We start from the raw sequence: 21,563 nt of genomic DNA, 5'->3' as shown, positions 1-21,563 counted from the left end.
GTTACAGTTTATCAAACTTCTTTAGGGATTTAATCCATCCATCAGCAGGCCTGCAATACTAAATACCTTCACTCACTTATGTTATTTTAATAAGCAGTTTATATTTTCAATAGCCGTAATCACTCAAACACATTTGGTATGTGTATGCATGTAACTGGACTTTTAAAATAATAACTTAGTGTGTGTGTGTTTGTTTGTGTTTTTAGTGGACATCTATAAATTGTTGCTACAAAAATGAACTGGGTTACACTCTTATATGACAATTAAAAATTAATTGCTTGCAGCTGAACTTCATTACTATATAGAGACAGAGTTATTTAGCTTACCTTCATTTAACAGAAAGAGTAGGATACTCGTTTTGGTGTTTAAAAAAAGTAAATGCCATATTCATGAACCCCCCTGTTGTAGTCCCTTAGAATAAATGGCACCTCCTTTTGATGCTCAAAGTGCCAAAAGAAAACTTTGAACAACTCAGGAGAACTTTCTTCTCATTATGACTCAGTTATTTGAAAATGATCAGGATGTTGTATGAGGAACTTTATTTTTTGTACCAAACTATATGTGATAAGCACTTTGCTGTGCAGAAATATGGGTGTATCATGACAGGATATAAGCATGAACAGATTCCTGTTTGGCTAAGTTACAGCATTTGTTACCGGCATGTTTCTCTTGGCTCAGATGTTGTTGGACTTACAAAAAAAAGCGCTGCAATTTTTTTTTTTTTTTTTTTTTTTATTTGTTCAAAATCTCATATAAATGAAACAAACTTTAAGATTAGTTCTACCAAATTTTATTTGACAGAAAATACTTTTTTTTTTTTTTAAATGATAAATAAAGAAACAAATACTATAAGCATGTGGGGGGGGGGGGAATGGTCTGGACTGTGATCTGTCCAAACTGTGATTTTTAGAAGTGAGGAACCAAAACAAATACATTAACTGGTAGTAGTTGCTACACAAGAAATAATTATAACAAATATTTGTTTTATGATTTGTATGATGAATTTTACTCTTGTAAAATTTCTATTTGTGGTGAGGCTGAATTGTGTTAATAGGGTTGTATTTTATGGAAAACACCATCATCATAGAGGGTGTTGATTTTGTGGAGACAATGAAGTGAATGTATAAACCAGCCAAGCCTGGTGGTGCACACCTTCTTCCCTTGTTCAGAAACAGAGCTTTGGGAGTTTCTGTTCATATGGGTTATAAATAGGTAACAGGTTGTTTTGTAGCAGAAAGTCCTCTTAACCAAGTGGCATTATCTCCGGTCCTTCAACTAAAGTTGCAGACGCTCTCAGCTCAAACAAAGTCTGGCTACAGCAGGCGTCTAAATGTTTTACTGCTGGGGAGGGCCGCATCTGTGAGTTTGGACCTTAAGCTCTTAATCCTGCTCATGCTACGTTTGCTTGCGCGCATGTCCACGTTTATTTATTTATTTTCAATAAAGGACACTCTTGTACAGTGGAGTGACCTTTCAGTCTGCTTATATTGTATTTTTTTTTCTGAATGTATTTGATAAAAATAAGTTCTGGTTTCTAAAATGAGATTTGAAGTTTAATTAAAAAAAAATCTAAGCAAAACACAAACCTCCCCAAATGTTAAAATTGAATGATGTTAAATTTGAATTAATTCAGATTTGTTTGTTAGGTTTTTTTTTAGTACAGTAAATTTTATTTACTCAGAACATCCACCTCAGTATAATACATGGAAGATCAGTACTTGTATGTGACATTGATCAGAAAAATGTTATTAATCTTTTCAGCTTTATTTTGCCTGTTGCTGATATGAGACTGAATCTTTTACTGCTATATTTAATTGGCATCCTCATTTTCATCACGTAATCTGGCAACGTCACTATAAATATTATTGAGGTCATTGCAGGGTTGACGTGACCACAATGTGTTTTTTGTTTTTTTTTTTTCTTATAAGAATCTAGACATTTATTAGAGAGCGTCTCATGAATAAGGTAGTATATCTTCTCAACGGTGTTTTTAGTGTTTATTATGTGAAAGTGCTGTTGGCTCTGCCCTTCTAACTAGCTTTAATCTTGGCTTTTCTCACTGAATCTTGCACATCTTGTACTTTGAAGTGCTTTTTTAGTATTTATTTATTTTTTTACCTTGAGATTTCCTTAAGTATAAAGTTGGTCATAGATGCTGTTACTTGTTCACACTGCTTGGATATACTGTTTTTGCGATTTAAGATGAAAAAGGTTGAGTTTAATGTAATGAATAGAGTACTTTTTTCTTTTTTTAAACTAGTAAAGTGAACTTTGACAGTTTTTTTTCAAAATTTATTTATTTTTAGTACAGTCTCAGCAGAGAATGTGAATACTTAAGACCTTATTCATTTGTGTTTTTGGACACAATCTGAACACAAGTTTTTTTTTTTTTTGCCACTCACGTCAGGGACCACAGATTGAGTTGTACACATCAGACTTCATGTGCAGTGGTTGGCACAGTTATGAGATGCTGAATTTTACAACTAAAACAAATGAAAACACTGTTACAAAAAGGAATGAAGCACAAGAGTTGCTTTATCGTGTTGTCATAATTTTATATTTAAATTGTTTATCCATTTCAGCATGTTTCTAAAATTGTTCTCCAACACACATACTTACCCTCGTTCAAAGTAACTGAGTCTTCCTAACACAGCTTACTGTTCTTTCAGATACTCTTTAGAAGATGAGCCCTCTAACTTGGATGAAATGCCCCTGATGATGTCGGAGGAAGGCTTTGAGAATGACGAGAGCGACTACCAGACTCTACCCCGGGCCAGAGTCAATCAGAGACAGAGTGGCCTCGCCTGGTTCCTCCTGGGAGGATGGAAAGTTCTGTGTGGGAGGTACCTCTGCACCATTGTTGTTAATATGTTGATTTAATGATTTTTTTATAGTGACGGTTTAGGCAAAATATTGATAGTTTACATTTTGGGTTTATGTATCTGGGTGTTTTCTGATTATTCACTCAAGCCCTGCTATTTTTTAATAGGAAAATTCAATGAAAGCATTTTAAAGCAAAAATAGATTAACCATGTTTTTAGTGAAGTTTCTATTTCTGACCTCTGCTGCAACCACATATTTTTTACCTTCTGCCAAACACTGCACCACCTTCTTGTATGTTTTCTAAATAAACTTAAAGGAACCTGTAATATAAGTTTCTAGCAATTAGACTACTTGAATAATATTTGTAATAGAAGCTTGTCCATAACAGATCTGTAAACACACAAAAATAGATTGCAAGTTCACTCTGGGATATAAAATGGATTGTGCTTGTAGCCCAGTAGTCTTTGCTAAATAACATATTTTCATAGCAAAATACTCGGATATGTTTTGCCAAATGCTTTACTGATGTCGCCTTATTTTTAATCTACAGACTAGAGTAGTCCAACTGGACATTTAACATTTCCGAGAGTCTTTCTGTAAATGCAAGCGTATTGTATAATGTCAGCAAGCATGCTTGTGATGATCAGTTTGGATTTCAAACGCACCGGTAGCTGTGCATGAAGTGCAAAGAGAGGATAAGGGCATGTTTTTTTGGTCGGGTTCCTCGATGCGCACCATCAGTCCAAAAAGATTTTCAGGTCAAACAGAACAGGGTGGTTTATCCGACTAATGATTTATTTGACAGGTTTTGCCCTCTAACGACGCTCCTTTCAGGCTAAGAGGACTGTTTGTTTGTGTACATTTATAAACACTTGTTTGTGTAGTACTCCAGTGCCCAAAACGTAACATTCACCGCTGCTGCAATTTCATAGCATATTCGGTTTTCAGTTCAGTTTTGTTGGTAGTGGTACGTGTCCAATTGAAGCTGCATATTGATCCCCCTCCCCATCCCCCCACTAATGAACAAATCGGATTTTTCACAGCTGACCAGTTTGATGCTTTCCAGTAATTTTATGTGTGCATAGTGTGGGATTATAAAACACAAATAATTCACAGTGAATAAGCCCCGACTGTTCAAATGGCATATTATTTGAATAGCATTCATTTGCTCAAATAATCGCTCTTATGAATCTGGACTCAGAGTGCACAGAGACAGAGAACGTCGAGGCCAATACAAACAGGACTTTTTACCAAAGTTGATTTATTTAGTTTCATGTTTTGCCAAGTTGCTTAAAATGTGGAAAAGCCAAGCCGTTCAGCATGACGGTATACACTGACACTCTCCCCTCTTTCCCCCCAGGTGCCAGTTTAGGTCATGCTCAGATCACGCTGCTCTCATTGAAATTTACCCGCACACTATGCCACTGTTTGCGTTTGATATCAGATATGGGAGATAAGCCCCCATTGTAGTCATTACCAGGTTGATGGAAAGTCACTTACTTTTTGAAAAGTAAATGTCAATCTGAACCCGTCTGTCGTTATTGAGTTTTGATAATATGGTGGTAATGATGTTAGTGCATACAAGCAGAAATGGACTAGGGGTAAAACTACAAACTGCATATAAAAGTCAAGTTGTTACATCTGCTGCTGTGTTGGCATTTGTTAACTGTGGAGGTGCAACACATAAACATAAATATCGGCTTCTCAGTGCTCAGTACCAAACTAATAAAATATTAAAAATGGAAGTTCAGTAAAAGTAAGGCACAGGCACGCGTGTCAGTCGAAGCAACGCTCCACTATTTTTAAGCCTTGATAGTATCCAAAAATTATTCAGTGTGGAGTTGTTATGATGGAGGAAATTACCAATTGTACCAGATTGCAAACTTACATTTTAACATGTATATCATGGGAATTGATTCACTTTTTGAATCGGCCCCAAGTGGCCACTGGTAGAACTGCAGTTTTTAGCTTTTTTTTTTTATGTTGCCTTCTTTTTAACCTCAGAGGTTGCTGTTTGGGTAAAACTAACAAAACTAATGTGTGTCAACCAATTTCATGCAGTAGTTTGGTTATATTCATTCATTCATTCATTTATTTATTCATTTTCAGGCACAACAAATACCTATATTGAACATAAAATACACAAAACAAAAAACAAAACTTGCCTGAAAAAGGAGTGGGACGAAGAAAACTTATTAAATCCCACCCCTATACTCACTCATCAACAAAAAAAAACAATAAACTTCCCGCAGCTACGCCCATCATTGCATACAGACCCATCAACAGATACCGGGCAGATACAAGCATCTAAGCGGCAGCTCGCAACCAACAATTAGAGCCTTCATAACTGAATACAGAATATATAAATTATAAATTGCATTACCACAGGTAACAGGCAGTAATAACTACAAGTAACAGACACACATACATACATACATACATATATATCTACACACACAAGTACATATATGTACATACATACGCACACTTTATTTTATTTTTTTTATTTTGGAATCCATACCAGCAATGGTAAGAGGACAGACATTACAGAGCACACTAAAACCCATCATTGAGTATACTGTGACCAGACCAACTGTTTGTAGAGAAATTTAAATCTATGAATATTTTTGCATTGTTTCAATTGTAAACTCAGACTGTTCCAGATTTTCACACCACATACAGACACACAAAAGCCTTTACGGGTTGTTCGAGTTCTGGGTAATTTGAATTCTCCAAAGCCTCTCACATTATAAACCTTTTCTCGAATTTCAAATCTAGTTTGTAAATTTGCCGGTAAAAGTTTAGTAAAAGCTTTATACAAAATTATGGATGTATTGTAATTAACCAGATCCTGGAATTTATATACATGCAACATGTTTGACTCTTAAGCTTAAATTGATTATCCAGCTCTGAACTTGTCTGACTTTTAACATAATTAGCAAGGGATTTCCCACCAGGAGAGATGCTAACCTTTTTAGATGATTCATAGCGTTAAAAGCAAAGGACCTCTTTATACAAGTGGGTCAAAAAAAAAGCCTTGAAGATCTAATTTACACTGATGAGACCTGGAATATAAATCACATCAGTACTGTAGGACGCAGCAGAACACAGCTGTGAGGCTCCATGGCTACTAATGGTTTAACAGCTGAGAACGTTAATGAGAATGAATAAACCAATTTGAAGTGGACGTCACGGTTGCGTCACTGTAGTTGCAGAAAAACAGGAAACTGGTGAAAGATGCAAGAAAACTGGTGAATCTAAGGAAAAAGTAAAAATGTCTTTTTCTGCTTCTTTATTTATTGCAGAATATAAATGAAGAGAATAAGATGGCCTGCTGTTTGGTTCGTGTTTGCAGTTTGGATAAGAATTGTTTTTCTTTTATATATAGTATTTTTTTTTTTTTATATATGTTTACACACACAGTTGCTGTTGAATTGTGAGTTATTGATATTTATAGAGCTAGTTGAGTCTCTCTATCGCTCACATTTGTATTACTAATGTAAATTTTTGTTTCATTTTTAAGGGAAGACAGTTGTGTTGTCTCAATGTATCAGCAGCAGCCATACCATCCTCTCCCATTGCACAACCCCCTCATTTAAATGAACATGTTTGAATAGACATATTCACTCAGTGTGCACCACTGTTGCCACAAAGAAGCTGGCTTTACTTTGGAAACCCCCACCTCCAGTTACAAAAGCCCAATGGATTACCACATGTACTGATATAATTAGTAGGGAGCTATTAGTGGCGTTACTGCACAGTGCTAGAGCTGGCACTGTTTAAGCATTGTAAGCAAGGAAGGGCAAAATCACAGATTTGCTTTAATCGCTTTTTCTATGTATTGCTTAAATTTGTATCCTGTGTTGTGCAAACTCGACAGAGATCCTCAAAGTCGTGTATTACCACAGAGTTTATTTTCTGTTTATTGGTTATATTTTTATCTTTATTATTTTAAGCTCTATGTGTCCGGAGAAAATTTTGAGAATTTGTGACATCAATAATGATTTAAAAACAAACTCGCGCAGTTACAGAGTGATTACTGAAATGTAAGAAGGCTGAAAATACGTTTTAGACTCTGGTTGCTGTGACAAATATTAAGTTGAATTTTAGGTTTTCAAAAATGTTTTTTCTTATTTTGAAAAAACCTGAAAAAATAAACTGTTTTATATATGTAAGATGTTTCCTTTTAATCATCTGTTAAATTTATTTTGTGACCTAGTGTGGAACTTTCTGACTCCCCTGGTACAAAAAAATATCCCCAAAAAGCCATAAAGGCAGTTCTGTCTTGTTGTTGTAATTTTTGCTTTTTTTTTTTTTTTTTTGGTCTGTTTTTAATCATATTGACATCTTCTTTTGTAAGCTGCTGTGACTGTCTGGCTCATATATGTCGGAGGAAGAAGGAGCTGAAGGCAAGGACAGTTTGGCTCGGCTGCCCTGAGAAGTGTGAAGAGAAGTACCCCAAAAATGCCATCAAAAACCAGAAATACAACATCATCACCTTTGTGCCTGGGGTGAGTGGCAGTAGCTCCCACACAACCTGTAGCCTGCTTCAAATGAACTGTCTTGCTTTGGTAACTGAATTCGCATTTCGTGCCCTGATCTTTGCTCTTAACGCAGCAGTTTTTCCTTTTATCGAGTCCATGCTCCCAGTCTTTATAGTGTCTACAGTACAAATTCATCCTTTCAGTTGAAATCAGTCATTTATTTTCACTGATTAACAGACTGTAATGCACAGGCGCTTTCACTGGATCTCATTGTTAACTATTCTGTCATTAAGTTAAGGGTTTACTCTGTAGGGAACAATAGAGATCCATCAGAGTTACTTATTAAAAAGCAAATGGTTCCTTGATTAAGAGGGCTGCCTTCAGCCCAGGCCATTAAATGTCAACTGTCTATTAGAGACGTAGATATTCTCGTCGACGGTGAACAAAACGGCTGTTTTTCTCCCTCCACTTTGAATTATTAAATACACACGAATTGAGTTAGCAGTATGCATTTTCCCCTAAAGGTCAGGAGGTTCATTAACTGTAGAGCGTCGTGCATTGATCCCATTGTCTCTGATAATCTGTGACTAGACACTGGACTCTCATTATTGCAAACATTATTCAAAATTTGACCTTAGATGACTAGAATACTGCGATCTCCCTGGTGATAGATGGCACATTAGCAAAGAAGCTTGAGCCGCTCACAAGAGCTACTTTGGTATGTGTAATATAAGAGCGTCTCTGGTGATTTCCACCTGAAATGGTATCTGATTGAGTCAACCTCATGTTGATTTATCAACACAATGCGCCTGTTTTCCTCCTTCATTTGAAGCTTTGGTCACGCAGTGCAGGATTATTCTTGAAAGTTTTAGGCACTGACATCGTACCTAGTTGCCCTTACATTTGAAATCTGCACCCTGCGTGCCATTTGAAACAGACGTTCTCAAAGTGTCAGAGTTTCCATTAGGTTAATGTAAAGTTAACAGCATTAACATGTATCTTGTTCCCTCTTGGAACGTGTACAGTAACCCATCCCGTCTGGTTTGTTTCTGCTGCTGCATCCTCTTTTATCTTGTCTGCAGCTGTCGTCATCTTTGACTCACCTTGCTGACATGTTCACTCACCTCGCTGAATCTTTGTCTTCTGTCCCCTCTCAGGTTCTCTACCAGCAGTTCAAGTTCTTCCTCAATCTTTATTTTCTAGTGGTGGCCTGCTCGCAGTTTGTGCCATCACTGAAAATCGGATACTTGTACACATATTGGGCACCTCTGGTAAATGTTTTTATGTATTTATTTTTGATCTATCAAGTTGTTTGCAACTAAATTAAATGTACAGTGAAGCCAAATTAGTCGTACTATTGGAATTCAGCAAGAGAATAAACCCATATTTTTCCACTTTTTACTATTGCAACAGTTTTAAGTGAGAACCTGCTCCAATTTGTTAATGTTAAGCAAATGCCAGTGTAGTTTAAATGAATGGATTTTATTATTGATAAAACTCCGTTTTTAAAGCACTCCTTTGTCGATCAGGGTTTTGTGCTAGCTGTCACAATGGTGCGGGAGGCTGTGGACGAAGTGAGACGTTATCAGCGAGACAAAGAGATGAACTCTCAACTCTACAGCAAACTGACAGTGAGAGGTTAGTGAGACAACTAGAGACCTATTCACCTTCCACCTTATTCGTCTAGCTGTTTGCTGACATTATGAAGACTCTTATTCCAATGATTGAGGCTCCATGCAATTAAAAGATGGCTTTACACTTGCAACAGAAGTCATTCTTCTCACTGTAATTGCATTGAGTCTTTTTTTTTTTTTCCTTCAAATTTATAAACACCTAAGATCTGTGCCTTGTGTTGATTGTAGCACTTCACAGCCACCGTGTACATATGTACATGTTTGCATGTAATCACAGTGAAAGAGGAAGGTTCTCAGCGGATATTGGGGTGGTTTAATTGAGAGTGACCTTCTATGTCATTGTTTTTGTCTGACTCTGACCAGAGATGAAAACAAAAGGGTATTACGTTATCAAGCTGGAGATAATCAATTAGAAGGTGAGAAGGGGGGAAAAAAGAGCAATAGCAAAAAGTGGGCTGTGGTTTTAAGAGTCGGCATCATTTCCATGGGCCAAAAATCAATATCTGCATTTTATTTCATGACATAATTTAGTTTGAAGGTATTTCAGAATACAAGTCTAGAGTCTTTCACAATTTCTGTGCTTTTCCTTAGGTAAAATTCAAGTGAAAAGTTCAGACATACAAGTTGGAGACCTGATCATCGTGGAGAAGGTAAATCTCTCCTGTCTTTACCTCTAGATGCCTCTGCACGGAAGGATTCAGTTAGGTGTATTTGCTTGATAGGTGCTGATTTGACTCATTTTTTAAGCTATTTAAAATATATAAAATAGGAATTTGATAGTTTAGCCGACATTTTTGGAATTTATTTTCATATACGATGAAAAGATGTTTGTTTAAAAGTAAAAGCAACCACAAAAAAGGTTCTAAATCCTTCAAAACATTAGCTTGAGCTTATTTTATAAGCATTTGCATCTTTGCTAACAGGCAGATATTATAAAACAGATTAATGGATTTGATTTAAACAGTACGGTGGGAAATGTGTTTTATTTTTTTGAAACTTAAGATACATTCTCAATTCTAAAAATTTAATTAAAAATGATCAATTTGTGATGTTTGGTTCTAGGTCAATTCCAGCTCCAAATTTTTATTCTTGGACTCTTAATATTTTTTTTCCTTCTCTTCCTTTAATGCCACCCTGTCTTTCTAGACCACTTTCATCTGATTGGCTGCTATTCCCAAACAAATTGGTTTGTTTACTAGGAGTTGGTTTCTGTGCTCAAAACCCCAGAGCTGTGCACCTGAAATAACGGTCTGAGGGAAATCCTCTCTCACTGACATCAAACACAGCCAAGAGTATAAAAAAAACCTGTCTAAAACAGAGTGTTTAGGGTGAAACTTGTGCTTTTGGGTCCTTTCCTATACACCACTGTTACAGTGATATATGTGAAGTAAAATGGTGAAAAGCACACTAAGTCCATTTTAAAATTTTCGTTGCTGTGCATTAGATTCACGTAAAGTGAAGTTCACGTCAGGGTATTGACCATATTTAATTATTCAGGACGATTTGGAGGGGATAGTGCTCAATGACACACCACCTTTAACATTTTCCTCCTTTCTTCTTCTTCTTTTCCTAGAACCAAAGGATTCCTGCAGATATGATTTTCCTGAGGACATCTGAAAAAACTGGTGAGCAGATGAACTCCGGGTCTGTTTTATTTTTTTATTTTTTTATTTTTATTTTTTTAATCAGCCATTGTAAAGCAGGACAAAATATGCTGGAGACGCAAGTAGATCAGCATTACCTGTACACACCTGTAACGGTATGTTTTCCAAAAAAATAACACAAAGAATGCTTACAGTTGAACTTTTGTGTTCTCTGTGGCAGTTCAGCCAGCTGAGTCAAGTGTATTTAGGTGAGAAATGTGACTTTTCCCTACACTTCTAGTCCTTTGACAAGTCACCCTGTGATTCATATGATTTGTTCGGGTGACTGACGATGCAAATTCTAATTAATCAATGAACTGCATCAGATCCTGGCTCTTTTCTGAGTGGCATCATTTCCATCAATCTTTGATATGTCAATAAGCTTGGCAGGAAGTTGTTGATGTCTTTGTCTCTAACTCACACGCCCACACACATCCACATAAAATAACATATTTCTCTTTCGCACACAGGCTCGTATATTTTGTCTTTCACATACTCATATACACCCTCACATCCCAGTGGTGTCACGTGAGAAGCTGACCTGCCATTACTGCAGAGGGAAAGCATGAATCATCCCACTTGTGTTAATGTTTTCCATGATACTTTACCCTCCAGGGATGGTTTATAGTTGCCCTTTTACCCTCTCTGTCAGATAGTTGCTCTCATCCATCAGTTTCATATGTAATATTGCCTCAGATCAATACAGGTCACCACTGCTCAATTTTTATCAGGCTTTGCGGTGTTCACAGCAACCACAGAGGCTTTCTGTTGTGCTACAGGTTCTGTATTAATGCTCAAGTTATTAGATTAAGACAATTTCTATGTGCTGCGAATATGTTTACGTTCTTTAGCACATGGTAATGTGGAAGCATGCTTTTCAAGCATGTTTTTTGGTTCAACAAAGCAGTCTCATGGTTTTGGCCTTTAATTGTTTAATCCACAGGATATACTTTTTAAACTTTGGTCACTGTCAGGTTTCTAAAAATGCAAATGTTAAAAAAGTCTATTGCTAATAAGTAATAACATTATAATGTGTGTTAAAACATGCAAAATGCCACAGAAAAATTGTCATTTTCAGAAGAAAAGCTTTTTGGATTAAACGTGAGTTATAATCTATTTGTCTTATATGGGAAAGTCAATTAACACAACAAACCAGTAAGCATGGCTACATGAATAAGTATCTGTACCCCACTTTCAGTGTGAAAGAGCAATGCAAAGTATGCAATCACAACAACTGTGCAGTCTTTGAGAGCTTTTGTGTTTTTCCAGGTTCGTGTTTTATCAGAACAGATCAGCTGGATGGAGAAACAGACTGGAAACTGAAAGTTGCTGTTGGCTGCACACAACGACTGCCAGCAGTAGGGGTATGGATACGTTAGTGAATCTCTGGTAACAAACTGTCTGTGAATGAGTGTTGAGTTATCACTAACAGCGCTGCTCATCGAATGTCTGTGCTGTGATGGAAACCTAATCACTGATGACAGACGGCAGGAACAGTCTGAACCTGACAGCAGCTTCCTTTAACTGGAGATGATACCCAACACTTCAGATTTGAGTTTTTGTTTTTTTGTTGCCACTTAATGCAATCAGATAATTAAAGTTTCAGCAAGTCATTTGATGATTGAGCCACGGCTTCTGTATTGGGTTTCAAGGCACCCGAAGATGGCACAAGCTGTCTTTAGTTGAGCCAGTTTTCGCGTTGTTAACACGCCTCGCTTTTATACTTCATTAAAAGATTGTTCATTTGCCAGAGAATATTAGGAGCTAAAGTAAATTGGTTTGATGCGCTTTCACAACAAGAAGGGTTGCTGACTGAATAGTTGAGGTCCTAACTAATCAAGTATGTCCCCCCATCTTACGTAGAAACTTTTATAATATAAGCACTAAATTATCATCATGTCTACACCCACTGAGAAGGTATAATAGTTTATATGTTCACAACTCCAGTAAAACATCTGCTAATTATGCTGTTGTTTCTATATTTAAACTAATGACTTTCATCAGGGTCATGTATTGTTCCTCCATCACCATCCACACTTGCTGTCTCTAAATCATCGCTGCACCAACTCTGTGCTTTTGTCTCTAAAATGCTGGAGCAACATAACTCTCCATTGGGGGTTCAGTAAAATAATCTTCCCTGCTCCTCTTTAACCGCTCTGCCCATGTTCTCGATAGGAGAACACTATCTGAGCACAGCTGAGGCCTGCCTAACTGCTGCCGAGGCTCCACGCGCTGCATTCCTGCCTGAATAATTTAATATTTACAATCAATTTTTGTTCCACTAAGAGGGGGGAAGGCTGCTATTGGGTGCTTGACAGGCCTTAGGCTGCAGTCTTATTTGTCAGGGTGACTGAGAGAACAGATGATTGAATGGTCGTGATTCAGTGGTGATTGTTGTGACTTCCTGAGGTTGTTTCCTTCTTTTGTTAAGAAGCCAGATCCTACATTTATGGAAGTGCTGTTATCTTAGTACTCCCTTCATTGACTCTGTTGATTCTCTGTTTGTTTTACTAAATCTTGCCAAAGAAACAAAAGATCATACTAAAGGTTTTGCTCGTGTAGCAAGATCGGTCTTATTTATTTGAGCAACTGTGCTAAAGTTATTATTACACAACACGCTTTATAGTACATCACATATATATTAACTAAGACTTAAGTTCCAGCAATGTTATTTTAAACAATATTTGCTGCAATATCCAATTATTCTGCTCTAATAGGAATTAGTGAGGCTTTTATTTTCAAATTTAAAGTATATTTTTCTAACATATTTTCACTTCCAAATAAGGTGTTTAGTTTGCGTGCAACAGACTGTAAAATACTGAAATGCTAACACAGTTTTTACTCTCCCTTGAAAACAGCTGGTCTCTTTTCCATTTGTAGTTTTCAGAAGAATTGCTCACTCATATAACCTAGTTAAATGAGGCTGTGTCTCATTTTCAAACTAATTAAATGGCACCTCTGTCGTGTCTTCTTGTCTCAGGATCTCTTCTCTATCAGCGCCTACGTCTACGCCCAGAAGCCTCAGCTGGACATCCACAGTTTCGAGGGGAATTTCACAAGGGTACAGTAGCTCGTTGACATATTTATAACCTGTAAAACAAATCTCAAAGAAATGCAGATTTTTCTATAGAACGTGGATTGACATAGAAGATGTGTATCACCGCAATGTGTTGACAAGTGACAACAATAGGGGCTTGTGTGTCCATCTGGGCCTGTTGTTATCTCCAGCAGGCATGCCTCTTACATCACAGGCAGGTTCTTGCAGCTCCAGCTCTATCCATCCTGTCTTGCTTGTTGCTCAGTGATTTTTTTTTTTCCTTTTTTTTTTTTTTTTTATTAATAGCAGATTAGCGCAGCCCCCACATAGAGGAGAGCTCCAGTACAAAGGGGGGCTTTGTGGTCCGTCTTCACTCTTGGCCACACACCAGGCTTAGTGAGCGAGCACTTCCTGCGCTCATTCATCCTCCACGGCCTTCCTTTGCATAGCGTGTGCTTTTAGTCTGAGCAGGATGGGAAAAAAATGGGTTCCCACAGATCCGCAGCAAATGAACTTACCTATTTATGAGAGTTTCTTTCTTTTTTCTTTTTTTTTCCTGAGACGGATATAGTGGCTTTGTTTCTGTGGTCTTCATTGAGACCCTCTGCAGTTATGAACACCGTACTGTGATGCCAATGTCAGAGCGGTCAAGCATTCTGCAAACTGCCATTTATTTTTCATGCACCTCTTCCCATGTTTGAGTGGATTGACAGGATGTGGGTGCTTAGGTATCATAATTATCATATCGGGCAGGCAATTTGAGCCGAAACTGGAGCCTTGACTCTGCACTCCTGACTCAAGCCATTTTCAGCATTTGTCTTTATTTAAGAGAGAAGGGTGAAACGGGGAGGGTGAAACAAGAGGCTCTCAAGGGGCTTATTTATCACTAAAATCTCATCTACTTGAACACTCTATACTGTTTTTTTTTAAAGGAGCCTCTATCGCCATGCCAAATCTAGTGAAAGTATAGGTAAGAGGACTACTGTATTGCTATAGTCGGCACAACTGTGCAGGGTGCTTGAGAAAATTAATGGCACAGCAGAGCTCAGCCATCCTGGTCAAACTATGCACCGTCTGAGCTGGGGTCTCTTAACCATTTCTGTTCTGTCCAAACAAACTTTTCAGCTTTTTCCTTTTAATTATTGTCAAAAAATCTATCAATCAATTGGGAAATGTAGTTTTTTCATTGCAATTTTATTAAATAATGGTTATCAGATAGTACACACTTTTATGTAATAAAGCTAAGATCATTATTGTTATTAAAAAATAAAGTGGTGATCTTAGAGCCTCTTGCACAAAACAAAATAAAGATTTCAATTATTAGAAATCAGATTAATGTTTTTTACAGTTTGTAAAAGTTGAAATAAAATTTGTCTTCATTATTTTATTTTTGGTGAGAATAAAATGTTTAACTGCAGTAAATTGTCTTTTACTATTAAAGTCACTGGAGTGAAATTCATCTGTGGTGCTACTTTTGTGTTTGTTTGCCTGAGGGCCACACTGAGAAATACTAATTAGAAGGTGGCTAATTGCAGAAATAAATTCACTGCGTCGAGGTATTTCTTTGAAGCTCGAAGCTTCTTTGGTTGAAGTTTTCCATGTCTTAGGATTCTTGTTTGCTTTGTTTTTTCTCACACACAACAAAGTGTCACAAAAAGGAAGAAACAAAAAGCATATTAAGTTTGTACTAGTAATATGTAGAATTTAATTTGTATCTAAATATAATTTCATTTCAAACCACCAGTTAAGTTATTTAAAGTCCTAATTATGCCAATTTGTTTATTTGCAGGAAGACACGGACCCACAGATCCATGAGAGTCTCAGCATTGAAAACACTCTTTGGGCCAGCACCGTAGTTGCATCTGGTAAGTAAATGAAAGCTATTGTAGCCTTTTCATTTTTTTAAATTGAAGTGAATCACAAATATATTGCTTGTCTGGATGTTTTTTTTAAAAACCTCCAGTTTAATTTCACCTTCTGACACTTTTTATTATTGCTAAACATCAACCTAAAGATGTGAATGCATGTCTGTGTAAATGTTTTCAGAAACATGCACTGACTCTTATTTTATGCATTTTCTAAATTTGTTGCTCACACTTCCTGAGTGCAGTGCTCAAGTTTTGCAAAGAGAATTCATGGGTTTAAACCTTGAGCAATCGGTTTGATTTAATAGATATTTGCTTAATAAAACCCACGATGGAGGTGGTCCTCCTTCAGTTCAGCCAAGCCATTCTGGCAGAAATGGTTGTGTCAGTTGAGAGTGTTTGTGACGCTCCCAGTGATGGCCACAGCATTGATCTGTGGTGTTGCTCTCCCCTCTGGCCTGACCTTGACCAGAAGAGCAAACACACACAGTGGCACAGAAAGCCTGACTTAGACTCGTTACATCATCTCTGCTTAGAAATGTCATTGTCCCTCACAAGACTCTTCCTGACAGACACCTCTCTCCTCTACAGTAGCGTTCAGGGCGTTTGATCTGGCCCAGATCACTGTGTATTCACACGGTTACGGGCCTCAGTCCAGCTGTGACAGGAGAATTAGTTGCTCGCATATTCAGATTGAAGCCCCTCTGCATGCTGAGCCACACAGACCATTTGTCACACCGCTCAATATTTCTGGAGTTAGAAGTCAACAGGAGCAATTCATCACCTTTCTCCTCTGATCCTGTGGCTGCTGGTCTCTGTTGTGCCTGCACTTTACTTTCCTTGTTTTGTTTTTTTTATCCATTTGTAACTTTCTTGCCATTTTTTTATAGTTTGGGGATTTCAGAGCCTGTATTTAGGTTTATTAGTGTCTTTGCTCTGCCATTAGGCTCATTTAATATTAATGACTCATTAATCCTTTTTAATAAGGCCACTGTAATGAATTGGCAAATAAAGATGGCAGCGTATTGATCAGCTTTTATGAGCTTCCATAGGGTGGCTGAAGGCCCCGAGTGTCTAAGCGTATTAAACTCCTGTCTGTTGGCTTGAGTGGCAATGAGACAAAACTGCCTCAGCTCAGCCTTATTGTGTTTCCTCTCATGCAGTTCGTCTTACTTGACCAAGATGAGTGTGTGCATGCATATTTGTGTGTGTTGTGTGCGTGTTTGTGTGTCCGTGTGCGTGTGAGATGGTGGGGGTGAGGTTCAGTTAATGAGCAGCATTACTTTCCTTGTCTCTATCTTTGGCAGGCACGGTGATAGGGGTGGTGATCTACACAGGCAAAGAGACCAGAAGCGTACTGAACACGTCCTATGCCAAGAACAAGGTGAATGCTTTTTTTTGTTTTTTGTAGCTTTGAATCTAAGGTTTTTTTTCTAGTTTCCTATACAAATAATGTCAAGTGGTATACTAGAAATATAATTATAAATATTTAAACTGTTACAATTAACGCTTAATTGTTAAAAATGTCTGAAATTTGCTTAAGATCCTCCTGTTTCCCCCATTTGATTTAGTTACCTCACTAAAATGAAGACAAACGGCAGAAGAAACAATCATAATTTTTTACACTGGATCTAGTTTTGTTTTAAGTGCTTCTGTATTGTATCAAATAATGATTTATTTTGGCTGTTTTTAAAGTCACATTGCTGATGTCAGCAGAATTTTGGACAAAATAAAATGTTCTTGTAAGCATATCCTCTATAGGTTTTAAACCAGCTTGCAAGGTATAACTCAGAAACATGGAGTCCCCTTGTGGTGTTTCCATCATAAACGTTTAAAAGCTCTAGTGGATAAATCACCTCAAACAAAGTATCTTCTATCCCAAATTCTCCTCATGCCATCTCGTTCCCTCTCACCTCTGATCACTAATCAATCACTACGACAAGGTGGTTTTTTAACCTTGACTTTCTAGATAAAGTTGGGCCTGTCAGCGCGAAAGGTCAGTACCATTTGCTAATTAACCAAAAGGGAAATTAACTAACTGAGGATTTAAATGACATTTTCAACACCAAGTTAATCTCATAGAATCCCCATTGAGCGTTTTGTCTCCGGATTGAAGTGAATAATTTTATGCTAAATATACGATTTTACCTGGAAGATGTTTTGGCTAGATAGACAGAGGTCATCTGATAGAGGCAGCAATAAACAAGATCTCAGAGGTTTTTTTTTTGTTTTTTCCTTTTCTAGCTAAACTGAATCTACCATGCAGTGACTTTAACACACAAAGTTGTCACTTCCAGCTGTCACCTACTAAAGCTCTCCGTGGCATAACATAACCCCGTCCTGCTGCAGCACCATTTTGACACCAGTGTCTTTTATTTAGAACGCTGATGTGGCCGGTCGAACAGCCGGCCAGTGTTTTGTGTAAGCCTGACAGCTGAGAGGAATTCAATATTTCAAGGAGATGATGTCAGAAGTGCCAATATGGAGACTGGAGATTGGGGGAGAAAGTCGATACAGTGCGGCTAAAGTCACAAGAACGTTTTGGTCTCATATAATCTGTTGTGACACCGACCAGGACGATGCCCGCGCTTGATCAATCTGACAGGACGTCAGGCGTAGATTCACCCTTTGTTGCAGTATAGTTACAAACTCCTGTCTGAGTAAAGAGGGAGAACATTGTCATTTGACAAGAGGCCACTTCTCAATAAGGATTCTTTGAAGTTTATATCCAAGTTCCAATACTCAGCTCTCCTCGTGTGTTTCTCAGGGCGAGTTGCTCTGGAAAAATAGAAACCTAAACTTGTTTACTAATTTCTCAAAGATCAATTTTATTTTTCTTGACTTTCTTCTTGGCCAGATTTCTAAGCTTTAACCGTTCACTAAGACTGAAGCTCTGATATTCTTTGGGTTTAATTTCATGAATATTCATGTCCCACGTCTGCAGTCCGTCATCAGATTTCACACACATGCTAAAATACAAGCCACACAGGCAGATCGAATCATTCCTTTCAGTTTTAATGGCTTGGAGATGAATGGAGTAAAATATGCACTTTTATTCATTGATAGCATCTTTAGGTTGAGGTAATTGAGTCCTTTTTCCCCCCTTGACTGAATGAATAATGACTTCATCTGATCCCCGGCAAGGCTTGGAAAATTTAGACTAGCCATTGTTCAAGCAGAAGGCGATCCTTTGCTTTTCAGGCGTGCACTGTTCTCTCTGTCTTAATTTTTCTTCATTTTAATCCACCCAAACCCGCTATTTTTCTCAATAGCTCAACCATGAACCATGTAGTGAGGCACTGGGGTGGGGAGATGCCCACCCGCTCACTCGGACCCCTTCCCCTTTCCCCACTCTGCTACTGGGAGTTTAACACCAACTGATAAATCAGTCACACTGGTCTCCCAGCTCTCCCAGTCCTCAGGGGAATGGTTTTGGTGGGGGTTTAGGCAGTGGAGGAATTTTGCTGCTTTTTATATATGCCTGCCCCCTCCCCTCCTTTTCAGAGCAGTTCCTTTATTTGAGAGAGGAGAGATGTTATGTTCTGCTGTTTTTGTAAGCGTGGTGCGTCAGATGAAAGCCCTCTGTGTACAGGGCTTTGCTGCGAGCACTGCCAGAAAGGGGAAGGGCGCTTCTTTATTTGACATCTTTTTCCCACATGCTTCATTGGCTGGGAGATACACTCGAAAAATAAAAGACAATTCTGACCCCCTTTTTTGTCTGTTTTTCTTGAGAGCCATCTCAATATGGGAACTTTCTCTGTTTTTGAGGCCTTTTGACCTTCTATTTGTTGCACTGAAAGACAATACTTCAGCATGACAATAATGCAATTTGAAGTTTAGCACAAAGTGGCAGCACCAATAAACTTACTTATGCTGTATACACAGTTTGCATGTTAAAATCCTGCAGCTGAGAGTTTGATTGGCTTTGTTTTTGCCCATGTGTCGCATATTGTAAGGTTTTGGTAGCAGATGGGAAAGTAGCAAAGACCCTTTTCTTTTCTTTTTAAGTTGCCAGAAAAGGAATAAGATGTTTTATCTGGCTTTGTATTTCAAGTTAATTGAAAAAGTGTCCTACATTAGAGAAAAATTGCTAAAAACAAATGCCACACTTAATCAGATTTTACAGAAATTACTCTCTAATCGATGAAGCATGACAGCTATGTTGTAATCGGCCCATTTTGACGTCTATCTTTTCCCCAAAGGTTGGCCTGCTGGACCTGGAGCTGAACCGTCTCACCAAAGCCCTGTTCCTGGCCCAGGTGGTTCTCTCTGTGGTGATGGTTGCACTGCAAGGGTTTGTGGGTCCTTGGTTCCGCAATCTCTTCCGATTTGTTGTGCTTTTCTCCTACATCATCCCCATCAGGTACAGTCTCAAATACAAACCTCAGATGTCGATCCTCCCACACTGGCAGGTGTAAATGTTCTTACCAAAATAGATATAATGATGATATTATTTTTAATAATATTATTTTAGAAAAAATAATATTTTGAAGCTTGATCTTACAGTACATTCAAAACAGATTTCCTATCAAATCTTTGTGTTCAACGTTAAATAGATTTTTTTTATGTTGAATTTATTTTGCTTCAGTTGTTGAATTCAAAGTATTCTCTTTTTATTTCAGTTAAGGTTTACTAAAACCAGTGAACAGTGGACAAAAGGACAAGTTATTTAAGAAGAAAAAAGAATTAGCCAGTGTTTTCTTATTTCTTAGTTTATGTAGCCTTACTGTGACTGGTGAGACAAAGATACTCTTAAAACTCTTAATCTGTTTTCCCCCTTTTTTCTTTTTCTTTCTCTTTTCTTTTCTTTTTTTTTTTTTTTTGTAGCCATTTTTTCTTTTTATTTGGTCTTTAATACAGTTTTGTTGTTTTACTGGTGGTGGGTTACAGTCATTTTATTTAATTTCGTTTTTTTTTTTGTTTAGTTTGCGTGTAAACTTGGACATGGGAAAGTCGGCCTACGGTTGGATGATAATGAAAGATGAAAACATCCCCGGCACTGTTGTGAGGACCAGCACCATCCCCGAGGAACTGGGCCGGCTTGTCTATCTGCTGACAGACAAGACAGGTAGTGTTTAAGATTTTACTGACAATCCGAGTTTGACTGAAATTATTTGCTTCAAGAGGAGAAATGATTTGAATGCTGGTTTAGGCTGTGCATCTTCAAATGGGAGAGACTGTGGAAGCCTTATCATACCATCAAAGAAGGTGGAAGGTCTACACAAAGTGTGTGACACGTGTGTATTATAGCATTTATGGGTTTTTAATGTTAACATTTTTAAGGTGTCTAGATCCCTACTTGCAGATTAGAAAGTGATGTTACCTGATCAAAGCACATTAACCAAAAGGAAAAACAAAAAAAACTGAGAATGAGTCTTTAATGCAGCCACATTAATTTTTCCTTTATGAATTAAGCACATTTGATGATAACTGAAGTAGAAACATTTGACACTGTGGGCATGTGTGAGTTAAAACGGAGAACTGAGGAAAAATCCAGCGTTTTCAGGTGCTTCTCAGGAGTCCTCAAGTTTTCTTATTTCCCTATTGTGGCGTGTTTCACTAATAAACAAATGGCTGCTCTTTTCTAATTCTAGACGGTGTGTCAGAGTGATAAACTCCTGCTGGGGTCCTAATATGCTTCTTTGTCTTCCCCCACTGATCTAGGTAGGAATAGATTAGCTTTAGAGCCTATTTATCCAGGTTGGTAGTTAAAGTACATGGAAAAAAGAACAAACAATCAATCCATTAGAATTGGTTAACTCTGTGCCTCTAATGTTTTTGGAAGTTAGATGCCCTCTAATCAGCTTTACGCTCTATCAGCACACGTTCTGGCAACCAACATCCATTAAACAAGGCCATTGCCCCCATTTTCAAGGATTTTTCTTTTTTCTTTTGCTTTTAGTGTCTGAACATTCACTCAGTCTTTTTGTATGCAGTCTTGTCTGATAGTTAGAAAGGACACGCAGTCCATACTGGTACTGATTAGGTCAGTGAGAAGGCAAATGCACTACCCTGCAGGTCCCATGATATATTGGAAACGGTCTTATGAAGACGACCGCTGTGTGTGTGTGTGTGTG

At 37.7% G+C, this 21,563-nt stretch overlaps 1 protein-coding gene across 5 annotated transcripts in view; it reads left to right on the top strand.

Annotated features, from left to right (window-relative positions):
• Positions 1-21,563, top strand: part of atp9b (ATPase phospholipid transporting 9B) — a 47,741-nt gene that overhangs the window by 9,736 nt on the left and 16,442 nt on the right. For all 5 annotated transcript variants that reach the window (XM_085445452.1, XM_085445450.1, XM_085445451.1 and 2 more), the window contains 12 exons: positions 2,670-2,843; positions 7,184-7,334; positions 8,465-8,578; positions 8,837-8,945; positions 9,533-9,591; positions 10,515-10,566; positions 11,854-11,948; positions 13,565-13,645; positions 15,411-15,486; positions 16,794-16,870; positions 19,689-19,849; positions 20,412-20,554. In XM_085445452.1, coding sequence (XP_085301578.1) covers positions 2,670-2,843; positions 7,184-7,334; positions 8,465-8,578; positions 8,837-8,945; positions 9,533-9,591; positions 10,515-10,566; positions 11,854-11,948; positions 13,565-13,645; positions 15,411-15,486; positions 16,794-16,870; positions 19,689-19,849; positions 20,412-20,554 — 1,292 coding nt within the window. The remainder of the gene's footprint in view (positions 1-2,669; positions 2,844-7,183; positions 7,335-8,464; positions 8,579-8,836; positions 8,946-9,532; positions 9,592-10,514; positions 10,567-11,853; positions 11,949-13,564; positions 13,646-15,410; positions 15,487-16,793; positions 16,871-19,688; positions 19,850-20,411; positions 20,555-21,563) is intronic.

The sequence above is a fragment of the Copadichromis virginalis genome, linkage group LG22 (assembly GCF_057382275.1).
Source record: "Copadichromis virginalis isolate Kocher_CV1m ecotype Utaka linkage group LG22, C_Virginalis_male_GT1.1, whole genome shotgun sequence".
Taxonomy (NCBI): Eukaryota; Metazoa; Chordata; class Actinopteri; order Cichliformes; family Cichlidae; genus Copadichromis; species Copadichromis virginalis.
Note: the sequence above shows the minus strand (reverse complement) of the source record. Positions and strands in the feature narration are given on the sequence as shown.